This window comes from Balaenoptera acutorostrata, chromosome 7, assembly GCF_949987535.1.
Source record: "Balaenoptera acutorostrata chromosome 7, mBalAcu1.1, whole genome shotgun sequence".
Lineage (NCBI taxonomy): Eukaryota > Metazoa > Chordata > Mammalia > Artiodactyla > Balaenopteridae > Balaenoptera > Balaenoptera acutorostrata.
The window spans coordinates 26,205,536-26,226,926 of NC_080070.1; the positions used below are offsets into that span (position 1 = coordinate 26,205,536).

The 21,391-nt window shown below is 38.5% G+C and overlaps 1 protein-coding gene across 2 annotated transcripts in view; it reads left to right on the top strand.

The window, feature by feature from the left end:
- GRM8 (glutamate metabotropic receptor 8) overlaps nt 1-21,391 on the top strand; it is a 797,285-nt gene that overhangs the window by 664,796 nt on the left and 111,098 nt on the right. For both annotated transcript variants that reach the window (XM_057550586.1, XM_028165220.2), the window contains exon 8: nt 18,918-19,853. In XM_057550586.1, the coding sequence (XP_057406569.1) occupies nt 18,918-19,853 (936 nt within the window). The remainder of the gene's footprint in view (nt 1-18,917; nt 19,854-21,391) is intronic.

Here is a 21,391-nt window from a genome sequence, read left to right on the forward strand (position 1 = left end):
ATCCCACATGCCATGGGGCAACTAAGCCCACATGCCACAACTACTGAGCTCGCGCGCCTCAATTAGAGAGCCTGCGTGCCGCAAACTACAGAGCCCACGTGCCCTGGAGCCTGCGAGCTGCAAGGAAGAGCCTGCATGCCCAAACGAAAGATCCCGCATGCATGCCTCAGTGAAGATCCCGTGTGCCACAACTAAGACCTCATGCAGCCAAAAATAAATTTAAAAAAAATTAAGAAGTGTCTTCATTTTGATATTATGCTTTAACAAAAGATTGCCAAAATCTAGGTTGGAAATCATTTTACTTCAGAATTTGAAGACACTATTTCATTATTCCCTGGCTCTCAGATTATTCTGATCCTCGATTCTTTGTAACTTTTTTTGTTTTTTTGATCTCCAGAATCTTTTAAGATCTCCTATTTGTCTTCATTATTCTGAAATCTCAACTGGATATACCCTAATATGTGTATAATTTTTATTGATTGTACTAGACACTCAGTAGGACCTTTTACTCCAGAATGTCTTATCCTTTTCTTCCAGAAATTTTTTTCTTTAATAATCCAAATGCCCCATTTTCTTTTTCTGGAATTATTATTTAAATCCCGCATTGATCCTTTAATTCTTGCTGATTTCTTTCTCTATGTCTCTTTAATCTATTTTCTGGGAGATTACTTCAACTTTACCTTTTAATTCTTCTACTGATTTCTGTTTCTGAAATTATAATTCAGAATTGTAAATAATTCAGTTATCTAGAATTATAATTATAAATAGAATTAATGTAATTTAAGTATATTATTAATTATAATGATTTAGAATTAATTTGTAAGATTTATTTCATGATCTATGAATGTTCCTTTTTTTTTTTTTTTTTTTTACAGAATCTTGTTTAGTGCATGCATTTTTTAAAAATCTCTGAAGGTACTAATTATTTTTTAATGCTTTCCTCTCCAGGCATAGCCTTTATTTACTTAAATTGCTATGTTCCCCCTGTTTGTTTGATTTAATGCCTATTATTCATGGTAGAAATTTTCTTCATGCCCAGTGACCCTTGGATTCCACTCACATCTAAGAGTGCAGGGAAAAGCTGATCAACAGCTCTCTGTACATGTGTGTGTTTGTTGACAGTAGATGTCACTGGGAAATCACCTCACATCAGAATGTTTAGATCTTCTCTTTTAGGCTGATGTATCTAAAAGTCTCCCAAAGATGAATCTTCAAATCCTCTCCTTGGAGGATGTAAGCAAGGCTGGTAGTACTCTGTGAGCCAGGTAGGGGAAGAGGACTGGAAAACACAATTCACCATTTGTATTTTTACTTAACCACAACTGATGTCAATGTGCCAGGTGTCCTGCATCCAAAAGACTCTATGTTTTTACCTTCTCCAGAAAGTAAATCTCTAGTCTTCTGCCAGGTTGAGGGAAAGAAAATGGCCCAACTTCACTAATGTCAAGTATTTGATCCCATAATTTTAGTCTTGAATTCCAGTCCCTTCTAAATTGCCAAGCTCTTAGTGTGCCCAAACATTGCTTCATTCATTTTTATATTCCTAGTACCTACCCTGTTGATTATACTGTTATTGCAATTCATGTTTTTGAATAAATGAATAAATAAGTTTTTTATAAATTGAGGAAATCCTTAGCCAGATATGGCTGATTGAAAATGTTTCTCTTCTGATGTCATAGAGCTCCTTTTCTTCTATTTTTGCCTTAGTTCTGGTATATTTTTTGTCACTTCTGTGTCAGAATAAACGTGTTAATATCATGTAGGCTTTCCCTACAAGTTTGAGACAGTTTGCAGTTTTTATGTCGGCTATTGTTCAAAGTTCCACATTCTAATCACAGTCTTTACACTGTATTTCAATAGCTTTGGTTACCATTTGTCCTATTAAACAATGCATAGAAGCAAATAATTCTGGAGACTATTTGTGTGTCTTCGTGAGGCATATTCCCCCAAAATGCCGGCTGTGGTCTCCTCTTGTACCATTCAATTTCTCATTCATCTCTGTTCTTTTCTGTCTGGTCACTTTGCTCCAGCTGAATCCAAGGGAATTTCTTAATCTCTCTCAATCTTTCTATTCTGTACCACAGTCTGTGGGAAGAGCCTTTAGTCTCTAGGTTTGGGGCTGGAAAGTGACATCAGGTTCTCTCCCTCTTTCAGAAGTCATTTATTTTTATGACATGTCCCAGTTGTGATAGCTCTATTTCTCCCTGGCTGCAGGAGCTTTTTTTGTTCGCGTTTAGCAGTTTCCCGTCTATCTTTATGTGGGTAGAATATAGAGTCATGCAATCCCTAGGAATTCAGTACAGAATTGAGATTTGTTTTTTTTTACTGGGTGTCTTGTTTTTTTAATTCAAATTAGGTATCTTATTTTTGCATATATTCATTTAGGATTAAGTTATGAATGCCTTTCAGGCAGGAAGAGTGCCATTTAAGGTTACTGTGAATAAAGCATGCTAAATTGATACAATAACCTTTTTGGTGCTCTTCTATGGAATGAAATAGCTAGAAGAATCTAAGCTGGAGACAAGGTTTCACTGTAATAACTAAAAAGCGAAAGGAATCCCTAGGATGAAGCATACTGAAACCATGAAATAAATGTTTATCTTATCCTAAGGTTTTTACACTGGGTCTGGTGTGAAAAAAATCCTTTAAGCAAATTATTACCAAATTCTTTTGATTCCGCTTTCTAAACCTGTTTTAAACTCACCCATTCTTTTCCATTCCCAGTAAACTGACTGTCCTGGTCTCACTCACTTTTCTGCTCTTGTCTAGGGCCTCTCCTGTTTGGGGCCACACTCCTTTCATCAGACTATTATTTCAAATGCGTTATGCCTACTCCACTGTCCCCTATCTTCTCTGCTCCCTATTCTGGATTTTCAGTCAGTTTAAAATATTTTTCTACCATCTATCATGTCATGCACTGCCCTGGGAGCCAGCAGGTACAGGCAATAAAATGCTGTGATTGGACGTGTGGCTTTAGGCCCCCTCCATCACTGAGTAACTATGTGATATGGGGCAAGTTACCTACTACTCCGTGACTCCTTAGACAAAATGGGGTAGGGTCAGGGGTACCTAACCCACAGGGTTGTTACAAGCATTTAATGTTCATTACTTAGAACAATTCTGGCACATAATATGCCCTCAGAAAATGTTAGCTATTATCATCATCATCATCACTCTTTATGTTCTGTTTGCTTGGCAATATAAAGTGGCTTTCCACTGGAAATAAGTCATTCCAAACTCCTTTGTCTATCTTCTCACATTTTGAAGGTATTTACTTCCTATAAATTTCCACAGATTGAGTTAAATATACACTGAGTGATATGGCTAAGATTGAAATAGACAAGTGTTTTGTATTGAACATCTATTAAATTGTTCAAAATATCACAAAATGCTTTGTAAAGAATTATCTTAGTCTCTGCATGCACTTATAAATCAACTTAGTGTAGGAAAAATAAGAAATGTGAATAATTTAAAGGGATATCCTAAGAGTTAACAAAATTGCTTGTAGAGAGTATTACCCCTGAGCTGATTTTCATGTTATTTACTTCTACTTATTAGCAATGAAGGATCTGCTTAACTGAATTTAGTCATCATAAAATACTGGCACAATATATATAATATAGCTATCATATATGACATTTATATCACATTTTAAGATTTAAAATTAAAATATGAAAGCTTTTAAATAATATTCAGAAAAGATCTGACATACCAAATTATCCTGAGAGGTTAAAATGGTTATTTTTATAGTAAACATTCAGATGAATTAATCTTAAATGAAAAGCTTTTTTAAAAAAATTAATTAATTAGTTTATTTATTTTTGGCTGTGTTGGGTCTTCATTGCTGTGTGCGGGCTTTAGTTGCGGCGAGCAGGGGCTACTCTTCGTTGCAGTGAGCGGGCTTCAGTAGTTGTGGCACGAGGGCTCAGTAGTTGTGGCTCACGGGCTCTAGAGCGCAGGCTCAGTAGGTGTGGCGCACGGGCTTAGTTGCTCCGAGGCATGTGGGATCTTCCTGGACCAGGGGTCAAACCCATGTCCCCTGCATTGACAGGCGGATTCTTAACCACTGCACCACCAGGAAAGTCCCTTAAATAAAAAGTTTTTATCTAAAAAAATGGTTTTGGTCATTTAGAATATAATCATGAACATAGTAACACAAGTTGTAGCTCAATGCCTTTTGAGTTCAAATGGTCACTCTTCATAGTATTCAAATTATAACTTTTATGATAAATTTAACATTAAGGAAAAAGATTATTCTGTTTCAATACTATGGCTACAAATACCCTGAACTCCCTGGATATTTGCATATGCCGTGTGTTGGGGTGCAACCTAACATAGGGTTAGTGCATCCCATTCACCAAAAATATTGTAGGTCTGACTTCCTATACTAGTCCCCAAAACCAAGTGTCCCACAACACATATCCCAACATCCACACTGGCAGATGCCACCCTCTCCAACCTTAGAGTCAAGGGCAGAAGGCACTAGCCTAGATGCTTTTCTCTGCATAGAGCTGTGATGAGAGAAGGGGCATCTCATGTGGCAATTACCAGGAACTGACATTAAGAGCTGCGAGTGGGAAAATTAAAGCAAGAAACCACAGATCTGTATGAAATCCAAAGACTGTGGTTTTGCTTGTTGCTGCTGACATAGTTTTTTTTAACAGAGCAGCTATATTTATTATACGTACAGAGTGGGTACCTTCTTTCTAGTGCTGCCTCTCAGTCCTAAATCAAGGTATATGCAGAGTTTCTGAGCACCTTTTACATTTTCTATTCACAAAACATTTTCACAGATGTTAACTTGTTAGATCTTTCCAACATCCCTATAAGGTGTGTGTGTCAGAGTACATAGCCTCACCAAAATTAGCTTCTTGGAAGGTATGGATAAAATAATCTAGAGACCACACAGATTTAGGAAAGAATAAGTTTACTACCATCCTACTCAAAACCCTAAATAGAGAGTAGTTATACATTTGGAGTAGTAATAGATGTGCTTACCACACATTCTACTTATTAATCAACTTATGTTTTTTTCAAACATTGAATTCCTATTGAATCCTATGTCTTAATAAAGGTAATGGGAGGTAAAAATATCTGTCCTTGAAATTACTGTGCTCTCGGTCTTGTGCAGAAATGGATATGTGAACAGATAGTCACAATATAATGCCAAAGAGTTATAATAAAATACATAATGCAATCCAGGGGAGGAACATACCTACCCGACTGCTGTAGGGTCAGTCAGAGAAGACTTCACAGAAAAAATAATTTTTTTGTCATGAAGGCAACCAGGTACTCTCAATTTTCAAATTGTATCCTCATGAAATTTGACTGTCTTTGGGCACCACTGACCACTTCCTCTTTCCTGAAATTATCTGTTTGGCTTCTTGGACCTTGGACTAGGTTCTTCCCTGGTTTCCATCTGACCAGAGTTTTTCATCCTCCTTTACTAATCTTCCTGCGTCTGCTCCTTAAATTTTGCTCTTTCCATGCCTCCATTGTGTCATCTTCCCTTCACACTTTCCATTGTTTCTGTGGGTGAGAATTTGCTAGTACATATTCATGATCTCAACTGCCTTGCGTATGACTGTGCCTTTGAAATCTTTGCCCCAGGGAAACTTAACTCATGAACACAGATCATGTGTTCATCTGATTCATGAGCTTCCTGGCTTGGAAGCTTTGCTGGGGCTTTGAATGAAGGACACCATCACCTGTTCACTTGTTCTTCCATTCCTTCTTCATTCATTCAACAAATATTTACTGATGGCCATTGCAGGGTAGTCACCACATTAGGCTCTGGGATGCAACACACCAGGCTCTTACTCTCCTGAGGAAAATAAATTTCAATTGGTGCTTGGCAAAGTGTGGTTGACTAATTGCATGACAGAATCACTGGAAGAAGAAAGGCTTCTTTTAAATATGCCAACTTGAGAGACCTTCAAGACTGCGGAGCAGTAAGATGTGGAGATCACCTTCCTCCCCACAAATACATCAGAAATACATCTACATGTGGAATAACTCCTACAGAACACGTACTGAACGCTGGCAGAAGACCTCAGACTTCCCAAAACGCAAGAAACTCCCCAGGTACCTGGGCAGGGCAAAAGAAAAAAAGAAGCAGAGACAAAAGAATAGGGATGGACCTGCACCTCTGGGAGGAAGCTGTGAAGGAGGAAAAGTTTCCACACACTAGGAGCCCCTTCAATGGCAGAGACGGGGGTTGACCCAGGGTTGGGGGAAGCTTTGGAGCCACGGAGGAGAGCGCAGCCACAGGGGTGTGGAGGGCAAAGCGGAGAGATTCCCGCACAGAGGAATGGTGCCGAGCAGCACTCACCAGCCTGAGAGGCTTGTCTGCTCACCCGCCGGGGCGGGCGGGGGCTGGGAGCTTAGGTTCGGGCTTTGGAGGTCGGATCGCAGGGAGAGGACTGGGGTTGGCGGCGTGAACACAGCCTGAAGGGAGCTAGTGCACCACAGCTAGCTGGGAGGGAGTCCAGGAAAAAGTCTGGAACTGCTGAAGAGGCAAGAGACCATTGTTTCAGGGTGCACAAGGAGAGGGGGATTCAGAGCACTGCCCAAACGAGCTCCAGAGACGGTGCGAGCCATGGCTATCAGCGCGGACCCCAGAGACGGGCATGAAACGCTAAGGCTGCTGCAGCCACCAAGAAGCCTGTGTGCAAGCACAGGTCACTCTCCACACCGCCCCTCCCGGGAGCCCGTGCAACACGCCACTGCCAGGGTCCCGTGATCCAGGGACAACTTCCCCGGGAGAACGCACGGCGCGCCTCAGGCTGTTGCAACGTCATGCCAGCCTCTGCCGCAGCAGGCTCGCCCCGCATTCTGTACCCCTCCCTCCACCCAGCCTGAGTGAGCAAGAGCCCCCTAATCACCTGCTTCAGACCTAGAGACACATACAGACTGAAAGTGAGGGGATGGAAAAAGATATTCCATGCAAATGGAAATCGAAAGAAAGCTGGAATAGCAATTCTCATATGAGACAAAATAGATTTTAAAATAAAGACTATTACAAGAGACAAAGAGGACACTACATAATGATCAAGGGATCAATCCAAGAAGAAGATATAACAATTGTAAATATTTATGCACCCAACATAGGAGCACCTCAATACATAAGGCAAATACTAACAGCCATAAATGGGGAAACCGACAGTAACACAATCATAGTAGGGGACTTTAACACCCCACTTTCACCAATGGACAGATCATCCTAAATGAAAATAAATAAGGAAACACAAGCTTTAAGTGATACATTAAACAAGATGGACTTAATTGATATTAATAAGACATTCCATCCAAAAACAACAGAATACACGTTCTTCTCAAGTGCTCATGGAACATTCTCCAGGATAGAACATATCTTGGGTCACAAATCAAGCCTTGGTAAATTTAAGAAAATTGAAATTGTATCAAGTATCTCTTCTGACCACAACGCTATGAGACTAGATATCAGTTACAGGAAAAAATCTGTAAAAAATACAAACATATGGAGGCTAAACAATACACTACTAAATAACCAAGAGATCACTGAAGAAATCAAAGAGGAAATTAAAAAAATACCTAGAAGCAAATGTCAATGAAAACACAACGACCCGAAACCTATGGGATGCAGCAAAAGCAGTTCTAAGAGGGAAGTTTCTAGCAATACCATCCTACCTCAAGAAAGAAGAAAAATCTCAAATAACTAACCTAACCTTATACCTAAAGCAATCAGAGAAAGAAGAACAAAAAAACCCCAGTTAGCCGAAGAAAAGAAATAGTACAGATCAGATCAGAAATAAATGAAAAAGAAATGAAGGAAACGATAGCAAAGATCAATAAAACTAAAAGCTGGTTCTTTGAGAAGATAAACAAAATTGATAAACCATTAGCCAGACTTATCAAGAAAAAAAAGGGAGAAGACTCAAATCAATAGAATTAGAAATGAAAAAGGAGAAGTAACAACTGACCCTGCAGAAATACAAAGGATCATGAGAGATTACTACAAGCAACTCTATGCCAATAAAATGGACAACCTGGAAGAAATGGACAAATTCTTAGGAAAGCACAACCTTCTGAGACTGAACCAAGAAGAAATAGAAAATATAAATAGGCCAATCACAATCACTGAAATTGAGACTGTGCTTAAAAATCTTCCAACAAACAAAAGCCCAGGACCAGATGTCTTCACAGGAGCAATCTGTCAAACACTTAGAGAAGAGCTAACACCTATCCTTCTCAAGCTCTTCCAAAATATAGCAGAGGGAGGAACACTCCCAAACTCATTCTACATGGCCACAATCACCCTGATACCAAAACCAGACAAAGATGTCACAAAGAAAGAAAACTACAGGCCAATATCACTGTTAAACATAGATGCAAAAATCCTCAACAGAATACTAGCAAACAGGATCCAACAACACATTAAAGGGATCATACGCCATGATCAAGTGGAGTTTATCCCAGGAATGCAAGGATTCTTCAATATATACAAATCAATCAATGTGATACACCATATTAACAAATTGAAGGAGAAAAACTGTATGATCATCTCAATAGATGCAGAAAAAGCTTTCGACAAAATTCAATACCCATTTATGATAAAAACCCTCCAGAAAGTAGGCATAGACGGAACTTACCTCAAAATAATAATGACCATATATGCCAAACCCACAGACAACATCGTTCTCAATGGTGAAAAACTGAAACCATTTCCTCTAAGATCAGGAACAAGACACAGTTGTCCACTCTCACCACTATTATTCTACATAGTTTTGGAAGTTCTAGCCACAGCAATCAGAGAAGAAAAAGAAATAAAAGGAATCCAAATCAGAAAAGAAAAAGTAAAGCTGTCATTGTTTGCAGATGACATGATATTATACATAGAGAATCCTAAAGATGTGACTGGAAAACTACAAGAACTAATCAATGAATTTGGTAAGGTAGCAGGATACAAAATTAATGCACAGAAGTCTCTTGCATTCCTATACACTAATGATGAAAAATCTGAAAGAGAAATTAAGGAAACACTCCCATTTACCATTGCAACAAAAAGAATAAAATACCTAGGAATAAACCTACCTAAGGAGACAAAAAACCTGTATGCAGAAAACTATAAGACACTGATGAAAGAAATTAAAAATGATACAAATATATGGAGAGATATACCATGTTCTTGGATGGGAAGAATCAACATCGTGAAAATGACTATATTACCCAAAGCAATCTACAGATTCAATGCAATCCCTATCAAACTACCAATGGCATTTTTCACAGAACTAGAACAAAAAATTTCACAATTTGTATGGAAACACAAAAGACCCCAAATAGCCAAAGCAATCTTGAGAAAGAAAAACGGAGCTGAAGGAATCAGGCTTCCGGACTTCAGACTATACTACACAGCTACAGTAATCAAGACAGTATGGTACTGGCACAAAAACAGAAATATAGATCAATGGAACAGGATAGAAAGCCCAGAGGTAAACCCACGCACATATGGTCATTTTATTTTTGATAAAGGAGGCAAGAATATACAATGGATAAAAGACTGCCTCTTCAATAAGTGATGCTGGGACAACTGGAAAGCTACATCAAAAAGAATGAAATTAGAACACTCCCTAACACGATCCACAAATATAAACTCCAAATGGCTTAAAGACCCAAATGTAAGGCCAGACACTATCAAACTCTTAGAGGAAAACATAGGCAGAACACTGTATGACATAAATCACAGCAAGATCCTTTTTGACCCACCTCCTAGAGAAATGGAAAGAAAAACAAAAATAAACAAATGGGACCTAATGAAACTCAAAAGCTTTTGCACAGCAAAGGAAACCATAAACAAGACAAAAAGACAACTCTCAGAATGTGAGAAAATATTTGCAAATGAAGCAACTGACAAAGGATTAACCTCCAAGATTTACAAGCAGCTCATGCAGCTCAATAACAAAAAAACAAACAACCCAATCCAAAAATGGGCAGAAGACCTAATTAGACATTTCTCCAGAGAAGATACACAGATTGCCAACAAACACATGAAAGGATGCTCAACATCACTAATCATTAGAGAAATGCAAATCAAAACTACAATAAGGTATCACCTCACACCAGTCAGAATGGCTATCATCAAAAAATCTACAAACAATAAATGCTGGAGAGGGTGTGGAGAAAAGGGAACCCTCTTGCACTGTTGGTGGGAATGTAAATTGATACAGCCACTATAGAGAACAGTATGGAGGTTCCTTAAAAACTGAAAATAGAACTACCATACAACCCAAAAATCCCACTACTGGGCATATACCCTGAGAAAAGCATAATTCAAAAAGAGTCATGTACCACAGTGTTCATTGCAGCTCTATTTACAATAGCCAGGACATGGAAGCAACTTAAGTATCCATCAACAGATGAATGGATAAAGAAGATGTGGCACATATATACAATGGAATATTACTCAGCCATAAAAAGAAACGAAATTGAGTTTTGTAGTGGATGGACCTAGAGTCTGTCATACAGAGTTAAGTAAGTCAGAAAGAGAAAAACAAATACTGTGGGCTAACACATATATGGAATCTAAAAAAAAAAAAAATGGTTCTGAAGAACCTAGGGGCAGGGCAGGAATAAAGACGTAGATGTAGAGAATGGATTTGAGGATACGGGGAGTGGGAAGGGTAAGCTGGGACAAAGAGAGAGAGTGGCATGGACATATATACACTACCAAATGTAAAATAGATAGCTAGTGGGAAGCAGCTGCATAGCATAGGGAGATCAGCTCGGTGCTTTGTGACCACCTAGGGGAGTGGGATAGGGAGGGTGGGAGGGAGACACAAGAGGGAGGAGAAATGGGGATATATGTATATGTATAGCTGTTTCACTTTGTTATACAGCAGAAACTAACACACCATTGTAAAGCAATTATACTCCAATAAAGATGTTAAAAAAAAAATGTCAACTTGAGGTTGCTTTCCAGACCTATTAAATTGTAATATCTCAGAACTGGGATCCAGTGAGATGTATTCTGTGTAAACCCTGTAAGAGATTCTGAGGAGCATAATTTAAAATTCAGAAAATCTCTTATTTAAATAAAAAGAAAATCAAATAAATAAATGCATAATTACATACTGTAAAGTTGTCATTGAAGAAGACTAGAAGGTGCTGTGTGTTGTATAATAAGGGATTAAGCAGGGTTGATACCTAATTACCTGGGAGTTAGGCATGGGGAGAGATCATGCGTGGCCATGTGATTGATCAGAGATGAGGTTGAAGTAAGTGAAATGCTAAGGATGACTCTCAAACACAAGCTTGGATGGCATTGTTTGGTTCCTCTTTTTTCTCTTGCCACCCTTATCTCTATTTTGTTCACTGTATCTTAAATCCAGACCATCTTCTTCATCACCACTGCTTCTAACGGTTCACAGGCTCTTGTTTTGCCTGGAATCATGACATTATTCCCCTATTTCTTATCCTTGCCTCTGTATCACTCTTTTCCCTGCTCTCACCACAGTGATCTCCAAAATAAAAAAATATATTTTTTATATATTTATATAAAGTTTTATATTTATATTTTACATGTGATCACACATTTGGTTAAAATCCTTTAAACATCCTCTATGGCCTTGAGAATAAAATCTGAAAACCAAAACCTGGTACTGCTTACAACATCCTTCATGCTCACTGCCGTTCTTTGGGTTCCTGGCACCATTGCCTTTCATCAGGAATTCTGCAACAGCCTCAGCGTGATTGGTGATTGACCCATATCTAGTCTTGGGTTCCTTCAGTCTTCTACCTTGCAGCGCAGCAATTCCTCTAAACGATAAAGCTCATCATCCCTATCTTTGTTATAACCCTTCAGAGGATCCCAACTACCACCTTCAAGATAATATCCAAACTACTCTCAATGGCTTATAAGGTTCTTCACGATCTAGCATCACCTCTATTCCCTAGCTTGCTTCTTACCAATTCCCCCAGTGCTTTTATTTATACTTTTGCTATTCTTTATACCTTTAGTTTCTCCAGTTTGTTATGACTTCTTGCCCCTGAATCTTGATGTCTTTTTTTTTTTTTTTTCTTTTTTGGCTTGAGATCCCCTTCCCTGGTTTACCTCCTATACATCCTTCAGGCTGCTGTTCACACATCCCTGAAGCCTATGCTTGGTGGCCCTGCTGGATCCTCTTTTAGCTGTACCACTTCCTCACCCCTTTTCTTTTTGGGGAGTTTCATACTGAACTGCGACTGGCCCTCTGCTTATCTCTTTCCCCACTTGCACTGTCTCTGGAGGCCAGCAACCATGTCTTGGTCACTGTTGAATTCCCACATCGAACCTTTTCTGGAACATGCAATATGTTTTTTTATACAGCAAATGAAGGACTGAGTATTAATACTTCCTGACTGTATCAACATAGTTTGCATATTTAAAAAATAACAGCTTTATTGAGATAATTCAAATGCCATAAAATGTGCCCATTTTAAAATATATAATTCAGTGGCTTTTAGTATAGTCACAGAGTTGTGTATCCATTACCACTAATTTTAGACCATTTTCATCACCTCCCAAGAAATCCTGTACCCTTGAGTAGTAACTCTCTATTCTCTTCCCTCCTTAACCCCTAGCAGTCACCAATCTACTGTCTGTCTATGGATTTGCCTATTCTGGACATTTCATATAAATTAAAATCACACACTATATGGTCTTTGTGACTGATTTCTTTCACTTAGCATATTTTCAAGGTTCATCTATTTTATAGCATATAATAGTACTTTATTTCTTTTTAATATTTGGTTGAATAGATAAAGCACATTTTGTTTATGCACATTGGGTTGTTTCTGCTTTTTTGCTATAATGAGTAATGATGCTGTGAACATTCATGTACAAATTTTTGTGTGAACATATGTCTCCAGTTTTCTTAGATTAAAATTACTTAGGAGTGGAATTGCTAGGTCATATGGCAATTCTGTGTTTAACTTTTGAGGAAGTGCCAAACCGTTGTCCAAAATAACTGCACCATTTTACATTGCCACCAACAATGTAAAGGGTTTTACTTTCTCCGCATCTTCAATAACACTTGATACTGTCTGTATTTTTTATTATGACCATTCTAGTGGGTACTATGGTTTTGATTTGCATTTCTCTTATGACTAATGATGTTAGACATCTTTTCATGTGCATATTGGCTACTCATATGTCTTTTTTTGAGAAATGTCTCTTCATTTCTTTTGCTTATTTTTAATTGGATTGTATGCCTTTTTAACAGTTTGATTCTAAGAGTTTTAAAAAATAAAACCTGGATATAAGTTCCTTATCAGATATATGATATGAAAATATTTTTGCCCACTCTGTGGGTTGTCTTTTCACTCTCCTAATGGCATCTGTTGAATCACCAAAGTAATACTGATGAAGTCTAATTTATTTATTTTTATTTTGTTGCTTATTCTTTTGGTGTCATGTCTTGTCCCAGCACCATTGTTGAAAAGACTATTTTTTCTCCATTGAATTTTCTTGTCATCATTGTCAAAAATCAATTGACCATACATATAAGAGGTTATCTCTGGGCTCTCAGTTTTATTTCAGTAATTAGTCTATCTTTATGCCAGTATCATGCTGCTTGATTACTACAGCTTTGTAGTAAGTTTTAAAATGAGGAAGTGTGAATCTTCCAACTTCACTCTTCACTTTCAAGATCATTTTGTCTCTTCTGGATCCCTTATATTCCCACATGAATTTTAGGATCAACTTGTCAATTTCTGCAAAGAAGCCAGATAAGATTTTAATAGGGATTATGTCAAATCTGTTGATCAGTTTTGTATTTCCATCTTGGCAATGTTAAATCTTCTGATCCATGAACTTGGGATTTCTTTTCATTTATTCATTTCTTTAACTTTCTTGAAATGATATTTTGTAGTTTTTAGTTAAAAAAACTCTTGCACTTTACTTGTTAAGTTTATTCCTAAGTATTTTTTTTGATGCTATTGTAAATGAAATTTTAAATTGTATTTTAAATAAGAGTAGTCTTTGCACTTTTAAAGGTTATGTAGACCTGTAATATCACGTAAAACTAGGACTTCAATCTGAGAATCATCTCACACATACTATCTTTTCAAAGGACACTAAACCTACTTAACACTTTGAACAGAAGTAGAAAGCTTTGCATGACCCAAAGGAAAGGATGAATATTACTGAAGCAATATATATCTATATACAAACATATTTATATATATGAATGTGTATACTAATATATTGAGAAACTGTATTTTGAGTTGCATTATCAAATTAATTGTGCAACATGTAGTCATTCATATGTGAATCGTCTGATTCACAAAATATGATACCAAATTTTGACATTTTAAATACTCATGCTAATTAAGTGCACTTGTTAAAACTATTGACTATATGGAAATTAACGAGTAAACCTTTGAAAAAATGCCCAGTTTCACTGGAAATGTTTGCATGTACAATCTGCTGTTACATAAGTCAGATAAAGAGTTGGGTTTTTGAATACTGCAGTGGCAAACTAGTCACCAAAATGATTATTAATACTATGCTTATTTATAGAGCAAGATGAAAAGAGCTAGTTAAGGATGGTATGACTAGACATCAATTATCTTTAAGTGTTATATTTAAAAATTTCCCACATGTATAGTAATCATAACATTGAAGATACCACTTAACATGTGGGAAAAACACTGTAATTATTAAATTGAGTGAGAATTTTGTAGTGAATACTGGAAATGATTAATTATAGTGGGGCATTTAATTGGGAAATATTCTTGTAGTCTTGTAGTTCCTTTTTTTTCAGGAGTTCTTAAAACTACACAGAAGAAAATTATTCTATAAAAAATAATGTCTTTAATTTATGAAGCATTACTCTAGGTTGATTGGTCTGGGAAGATTAAAGATGAAAAAATGTAAGCACATTCACTCAGAAAGTTTTGGTTTTGTGGTTGCTGATATATTTGTCTGCAGTAATAATAGAATTTGACAGCAGAAGCCAGTTGATGGCTCACATTCTATGAAATGTACTGGATTGGAGCCTACAGAATGAATCACTATTGGTGAACATTGTCAAGACAGGAATGGGCTATGGTTTTGTCCCTAGGAGGTCTATCTATATAACTATCATCCATTTGTTAGAACACATGTTTTAGACAGAAAACATCCTAATATCAGAATAATGCCAAAGGAGAGGAAGACACATTTTTAAAATGTATGGATATGGCTTCTCTTTTTACGCATTATGAAAGATGGTATTATTTGTTAATATAGCAAAGCAAGAGAGCTGAATGATCTTTGTTGATGCTTTGTAGCATAGTTGTGAAAAATAGGAAGTTTAATTTACTCTCAAGTAGTAGTATTTTTTTTTTTTTGATTAATGCCTTGGTGCGTGTGTATTCTTTTTTTTTTTTTTTTTTATAATTCTTTATTTTATTTATTTATTTTTGGCTGTGTTGGGTCTTCGTTTCTGTGCGAGGACTTTCTCCAGTTGCGGCGCGCGGGGGCCACTCTTCATCGCGGCGCGCGGGCCTCTCACTATCACGGCCTCTCTTGTTGTGGAGCACAGGCTCCAGACGCGCAGGCTCAGTAGTTGTGGCTCACGGGCCTAGTTACTCCGCAGCATGTGGGATCTTCCCAGACCAGGGCTCGAACCCGTGTCCCCTGCATTGGCAGGCAGATTCTCAACCACTGTGCCACCAGGGAAGCCCCTCAAGTAGTAGTATTTTCAATTTAGCAACATATCCAAAATAAATTGTGTGTCTCAAATACTAATGTATTTACAAGATCCTGACTCAAGTGTTCGCTACTTGTTCTTCCTTGGGGTGGATATTGGTTGGTTCCCAGACTTCAAGTATGGCATCAAAACACAGTACAGTTATACATAAATAGATTCCTTAGTGAAAATGTAGTCATGTATGTTTATGTTTACTGAAACATACATAAATTTTCTCCATTATATCAAGAAATGTAACATGTATTGCTTGACTATACTGTTTTTTACTAAAGAAAATTTACAACTGTTAAAAAATCGTGGTTTTTTCATTATCTTATAACTTTAATTTTTATTTACGAAAAACATTTTTCCACTAGTTCAGTATTCAGGAAACTGATCAAGAAAATGTAGTACTTAGCTTTTAATGATGAATATTTATCCTCCGTAATGAGACCTATCAGATTTGGATATATTTCTTTGTTAATTAGTCTTATTTCCTTATAGAAAATAAAGTGTATTGAGAATTAAAGAATTAGACATGTGGGTAGACAAGCTGAACTTTAAGGTCTCTACCAAACTTGAAGTTTAATGTTTCTGAGGTTTTTTTTTTTGGCTGCCTTTTTTTTTTAACGGTAACATTATAAATCTATAGAAGCCCCAAACAAAATGCAATTTTGGTTTTACAATAATTAGCTTTGAAACATAACCTTCACAGAAAGTATTTTATTATCTTATAAGAGTCCATTAGGGTATACAATCAATATTTTAGCCGCTCAAGTGGAGCATTTCATTTTTCTCAATATTTTTGAGATAAGCCACTTTCAATTTAACTTCTTTTTCTTGCCTAATGGAATCTTATACATAAATAAAATAACTTTTCTAAATCATTAAAACCTAATAGAAAATTAACAGGGTTATGATAGATTGCTTTTCCTTTGTGGTGAAGAGACAAGGTAGAGCTAATAGTCTTGAGTACCTTTAGGACACATGAAGTACCATCTACTTTCTCAAGGGAGGATATTTGAAATTAAACATGCGTGAATTATCTACTCCACCTGGGGGAGATCTGATAGCCCTCAGCAAGTGTTGAACTTCAGGGCTACAGTTCTCTGCCCTCCACTATTCACCCCACATTCAAGAAAGGAAAGCATCCTTTAGCAATAGATCTATTTATGAGAACAATCTCAGTCACATAGTTCCCAAAGGGGAGGCAACCTTAAGAGTGATGATAGAATATTGCTGACACTAGACACTTTGGGGCATTTTTTTGGTATAAGATAGTTGTCACTACCTTCTCAGTAGATTCTCAGTAGACTACTGTACTGGTGGTGGTCACAGAATGGGTAAGTAAGCTTAATTTGAGCTGCATTCGTTTTCTATTGCTGTGTAACAAATAACTCCATATTTAGCAGCTTACGACAATAAAACACTTATCATCTCACACAGTTCCTGTAGATTGGACATTCAGAAGCAGCTCAGCTGGGTTGTTCTGGCTCAGGGTCTCTCATGAGGTTGCGGTCAAGGTGTCAGCTGGGGCTGCAGTCATCTAAAGGCTTGACTGGAGCCGGACGATTCACTGTCTAGGTGGCTCCCTCACATGCCTGGCAAGTGGGTGCTGGTTGTGGGCAGGAGGCCTCAGTTCCTTTCCACAGGGCTGCTTGAGAGCTCTCATGACAGTCTGGTTCTCTCCCAGGAGTGAGCAGTCCAAGAGAGAACAAGGCACAGGCTAAAATGTCATTTGCGACCTAGCCTCAGAAACCACGTGCAGTCATTTCTGGAATATGTTAGTGTTTACATAATTCAGCCCTATTTAAAGCGGGAGAGGACTCCATGAGTGTGTGGTTGCAGGAGGTGAAGTTATTGGGGGCCATCTTGGAGCCAGACCGTCACAGCATATGGTAATTTTTCTTTTGGGTTTTTATAGAGCTGGTCTTGGGAAAATAAGTTTTTTGTTTTATTTATTTATTTTTTTAAACATTCCTTTAGCTCTCCTCTCTGTGCCTCTTTGAGCTATACTTTATTTCTAGAACCCAGTACTTCCAAGTTGACTCCTTCGTCCTCAGGGGTGCCCTTCCTGTCCTTCCTTGCTCACAAATTCAACAAATATTTGAGGACAAATTGTGTGTCAATCACTGTTTGTTCACATCAGTGAACAAAATCCTTCCATTCATAGAGCTTATCTTTTATACACTAGTAGCTTTTCACAATGAGTTGTCTCCTATGATCCATAATTTCCGGTTTGTCTTATCAGCATTCTGTGGGATCTGATGCTATTTCCAGGTGATAGTGTCAGAACTGATTTGACTCGTAGGACACCCAGCTGGTGTCCAAGGATTGCTTGGTGGTGTGGGAAACCCCACTTCCCTTGCCCCCTCACATTGGAATCGGGTCCAGAACCTTCAGTAAACAGATTTAAGGAAAGAGGTCAATGATTGGCAAAATTCCCTTAAAATAACAAGTTTGTTTTAATAGAGGTATTCTGTCATCTAATTCGAAAGAGTACGATGGAACTTTAAGGCCCTTAAGCAGAGAGAGATCATAGCAGGGGAACTCGCTCATTTGTGCCAATTTCACTGCTTTAAGCCTACTTTTGTTCAATGGAAAACATAACCGTCAAGCTATCTCACTCAGCACGGTCTTTTCCACAATGTGAAAATGCAAGAGTGGGGGAATAAGTGAATTTTAAGCTTAAACAGGCAAAAACATTAATATAGTTATCACCATGAACACGTGAGGAGTGTCAGAGGTTAAAGTAGCTAGTTTTGCCATTTCCTTTCAAAATTGACACAGTGAGATTTGAATTTCCCCAAATATGGTGGAAAGACTTGGATCACCATTTCTATGTGTGTTTATAGCCTAGCCAGTGTTTCAAGGATTCTAGCATTTATATCTGAGCTTAGCTCTAACATGTTTTTCCATGGGACTCTCTTTTTTTTTTCTGTTTTAAAACTGTTTGGGCCATTAAATCTTTCTCCAAATGTCAGATTGGTCAACACCAAGGAGGTAAATGGAACGTAATGACACTCATCAAGTTGATGATGTGAATGATTTATTGGACCCAATCATTTAGCACTTTCATGAAGTCAATATCAGGGAAAGAAACTCTGGGCTCTTATTATGGTAAACTGTACTGTCAGCATTCAGTGATTTATTACAAACCTGTGGCTAGGATTAGGATATTATAAATGGGGGAAAAATGGAAGGCTCATGAATATTTTATACCTACAGGTGGAAGACATGCAGTGGGCCAATAGGGAGCACACTCAACCGGCGTCTGTCTGCAGCCTGCCTTGTAAGCCCGGGGAGAGGAAGAAAACGGTGAAAGGAGTTCCTTGCTGCTGGCACTGCGAGCGCTGTGAAGGTTACAACTACCAGGTGGATGAGCTCTCCTGCGAACTCTGCCCTTTGGATCAGAGACCAGACATCAACCGCACAGGCTGTCAGCTCATCCCCATCATCAAACTCGAGTGGCATTCTCCCTGGGCTGTGGTGCCTGTGTTCGTTGCCATATTGGGAATCATCGCCACCACCTTTGTGATCGTGACCTTTGTCCGCTATAACGACACACCTATTGTGAGGGCTTCGGGACGCGAACTTAGTTACGTGCTCCTAACGGGGATTTTTCTCTGTTATTCAATCACCTTTTTAATGATTGCAGCACCAGATACAATCATCTGCTCCTTCCGACGGATCTTCCTAGGACTCGGCATGTGTTTCAGCTATGCAGCCCTTCTTACCAAAACAAACCGAATCCACCGAATATTTGAGCAGGGGAAGAAATCTGTCACAGCACCCAAGTTTATCAGTCCAGCATCCCAGCTGGTGATCACCTTCAGCCTGATCTCCATCCAGCTCCTGGGAGTGTGTGTCTGGTTTGTTGTGGACCCACCGCACATCATCATTGACTATGGAGAACAGCGGACTCTAGACCCGGAGAATGCCAGGGGAGTGCTCAAGTGTGACATCTCTGATCTCTCGCTCATTTGTTCACTAGGGTACAGTATCCTCTTGATGGTAACTTGTACTGTTTATGCCATTAAAACAAGAGGAGTTCCAGAGACTTTCAATGAAGCCAAACCTATTGGATTTACCATGTATACCACCTGCATCATTTGGTTAGCTTTCATCCCCATCTTTTTTGGTACAGCCCAGTCAGCAGAAAAGGTAAGTGGCAAGAAATGCCAACCCTTTTCCTGGATTTAACTTCTTCCTTTAGGATGCTTTCCCCTCTTTCTTTTTGGTTCACTTATATTCTCTCAAGAAGCTTCAGTGTTTTATATATATATTCAAGGTCACTTTGCTCTGAATATGTGTTGACTAAGGCTGATTTTCCATGAAAAACATTTTAATGTGTCCTCCTTGGCAAGGTTGAAGATTGACAGAGCTCACATCACTTTCTGGGTCCCTTTTCCCAGTTCTGTTATCGACTAACATAACTGTTCTTTTCCAAACGTTAAAAGAGGAAGGGAGAAAAGGCAGACATGATTCACAGGGGTGAGCTATTCCAGAGGTATCTCAATGCATGACAAATGCCTCCTTTCCCGGTTCTAATGTTACTCTTAGAAAAAGCTATTCCTTAATAATTATGATGGTTTTAGTCACAGAAGCAAACTGCAACAGCAAAAACTAGGTGGCTTAATTCAATCTGAACCGTCGTACTATTTCTCTTTAGCCCCCATTCTCATTATTTTTCCACATGAGGAGGATGATGGTGAGGGATGAAAGAAGAAGCAATGGGTGATTATATAATGCAGTTTATATTTTTTTAGAAGTTGAAGATCAATTGAATTTCCTGAAATAATTTTCTCTTGTTACTAATCTTCCATTAATTTCGCCACACAAAACACTGCATGTAAAGAACATCTGTGTGTGAAAGGAAATACATGCTGAACTGGATGTGTGTATTTCTTTTTTTTTTTTTTTTATAAATTTATTTATTTATTTTTAGCTGTGTTGGGTCTTCGTTTCTGTGCGAGGGCTTTCTCCAGTTACGGCAAGCGGGGGCCATTCTTCATCGCGGTGCGCAGGCCTCTCTCTATCGCGGCCTCTCTTGTTGCGGAGCACGGGCTCCAGACGCGCAGGCTCAGTAGTTGTGGCTCACGGGCCTAGTTGCTCCGTGGCATGTGGGATCTTCCCAGACCAGGGCTCGAACCCGTGTCCCCTGCATTGGCAGGCAGACTCTCAACCACTGCGCCACCAGGGAAGCCTCCCGATGTGTGTATTTCTATGTATAGAAAAGCAGAGAACTAACGTTAACCATGACTTCCAAGGTTTGGGTGGTGTGATGGAGACAACCAGTTTGAAAAACAAAGGCAAATGCTACCATTCTAAAGGGATAGCTCTTCAGCCCTAATGGGCACATGAGAAAGTTCTCTCAGAGTAAGGATGTAAAGATTATTCCATCCTCCATCATCGGAAGTCGTGAGGAAGTCCAAACGTCCGGGGGGGGCGGGGAATTATATTCCCTAGGTTCTAACATTCCAAGTAAGGTCCCACATGACTCTTAAAATTCCAACTAATTCAGAGGAAAAAATACTCAACAAGGGCATGGAGTTCATTAGTATGAGCGTTCATCCCTTACTCGATCAATGTGGTCTTCAACTTTGAAAGACAAAAAAGGTACTTCAGCAAACCTGCTGCTGAATAGAGCAAACTTGCCATGGGTTCCAGACCTGTGACCTTTCTTGACTTGAATGGCCTGA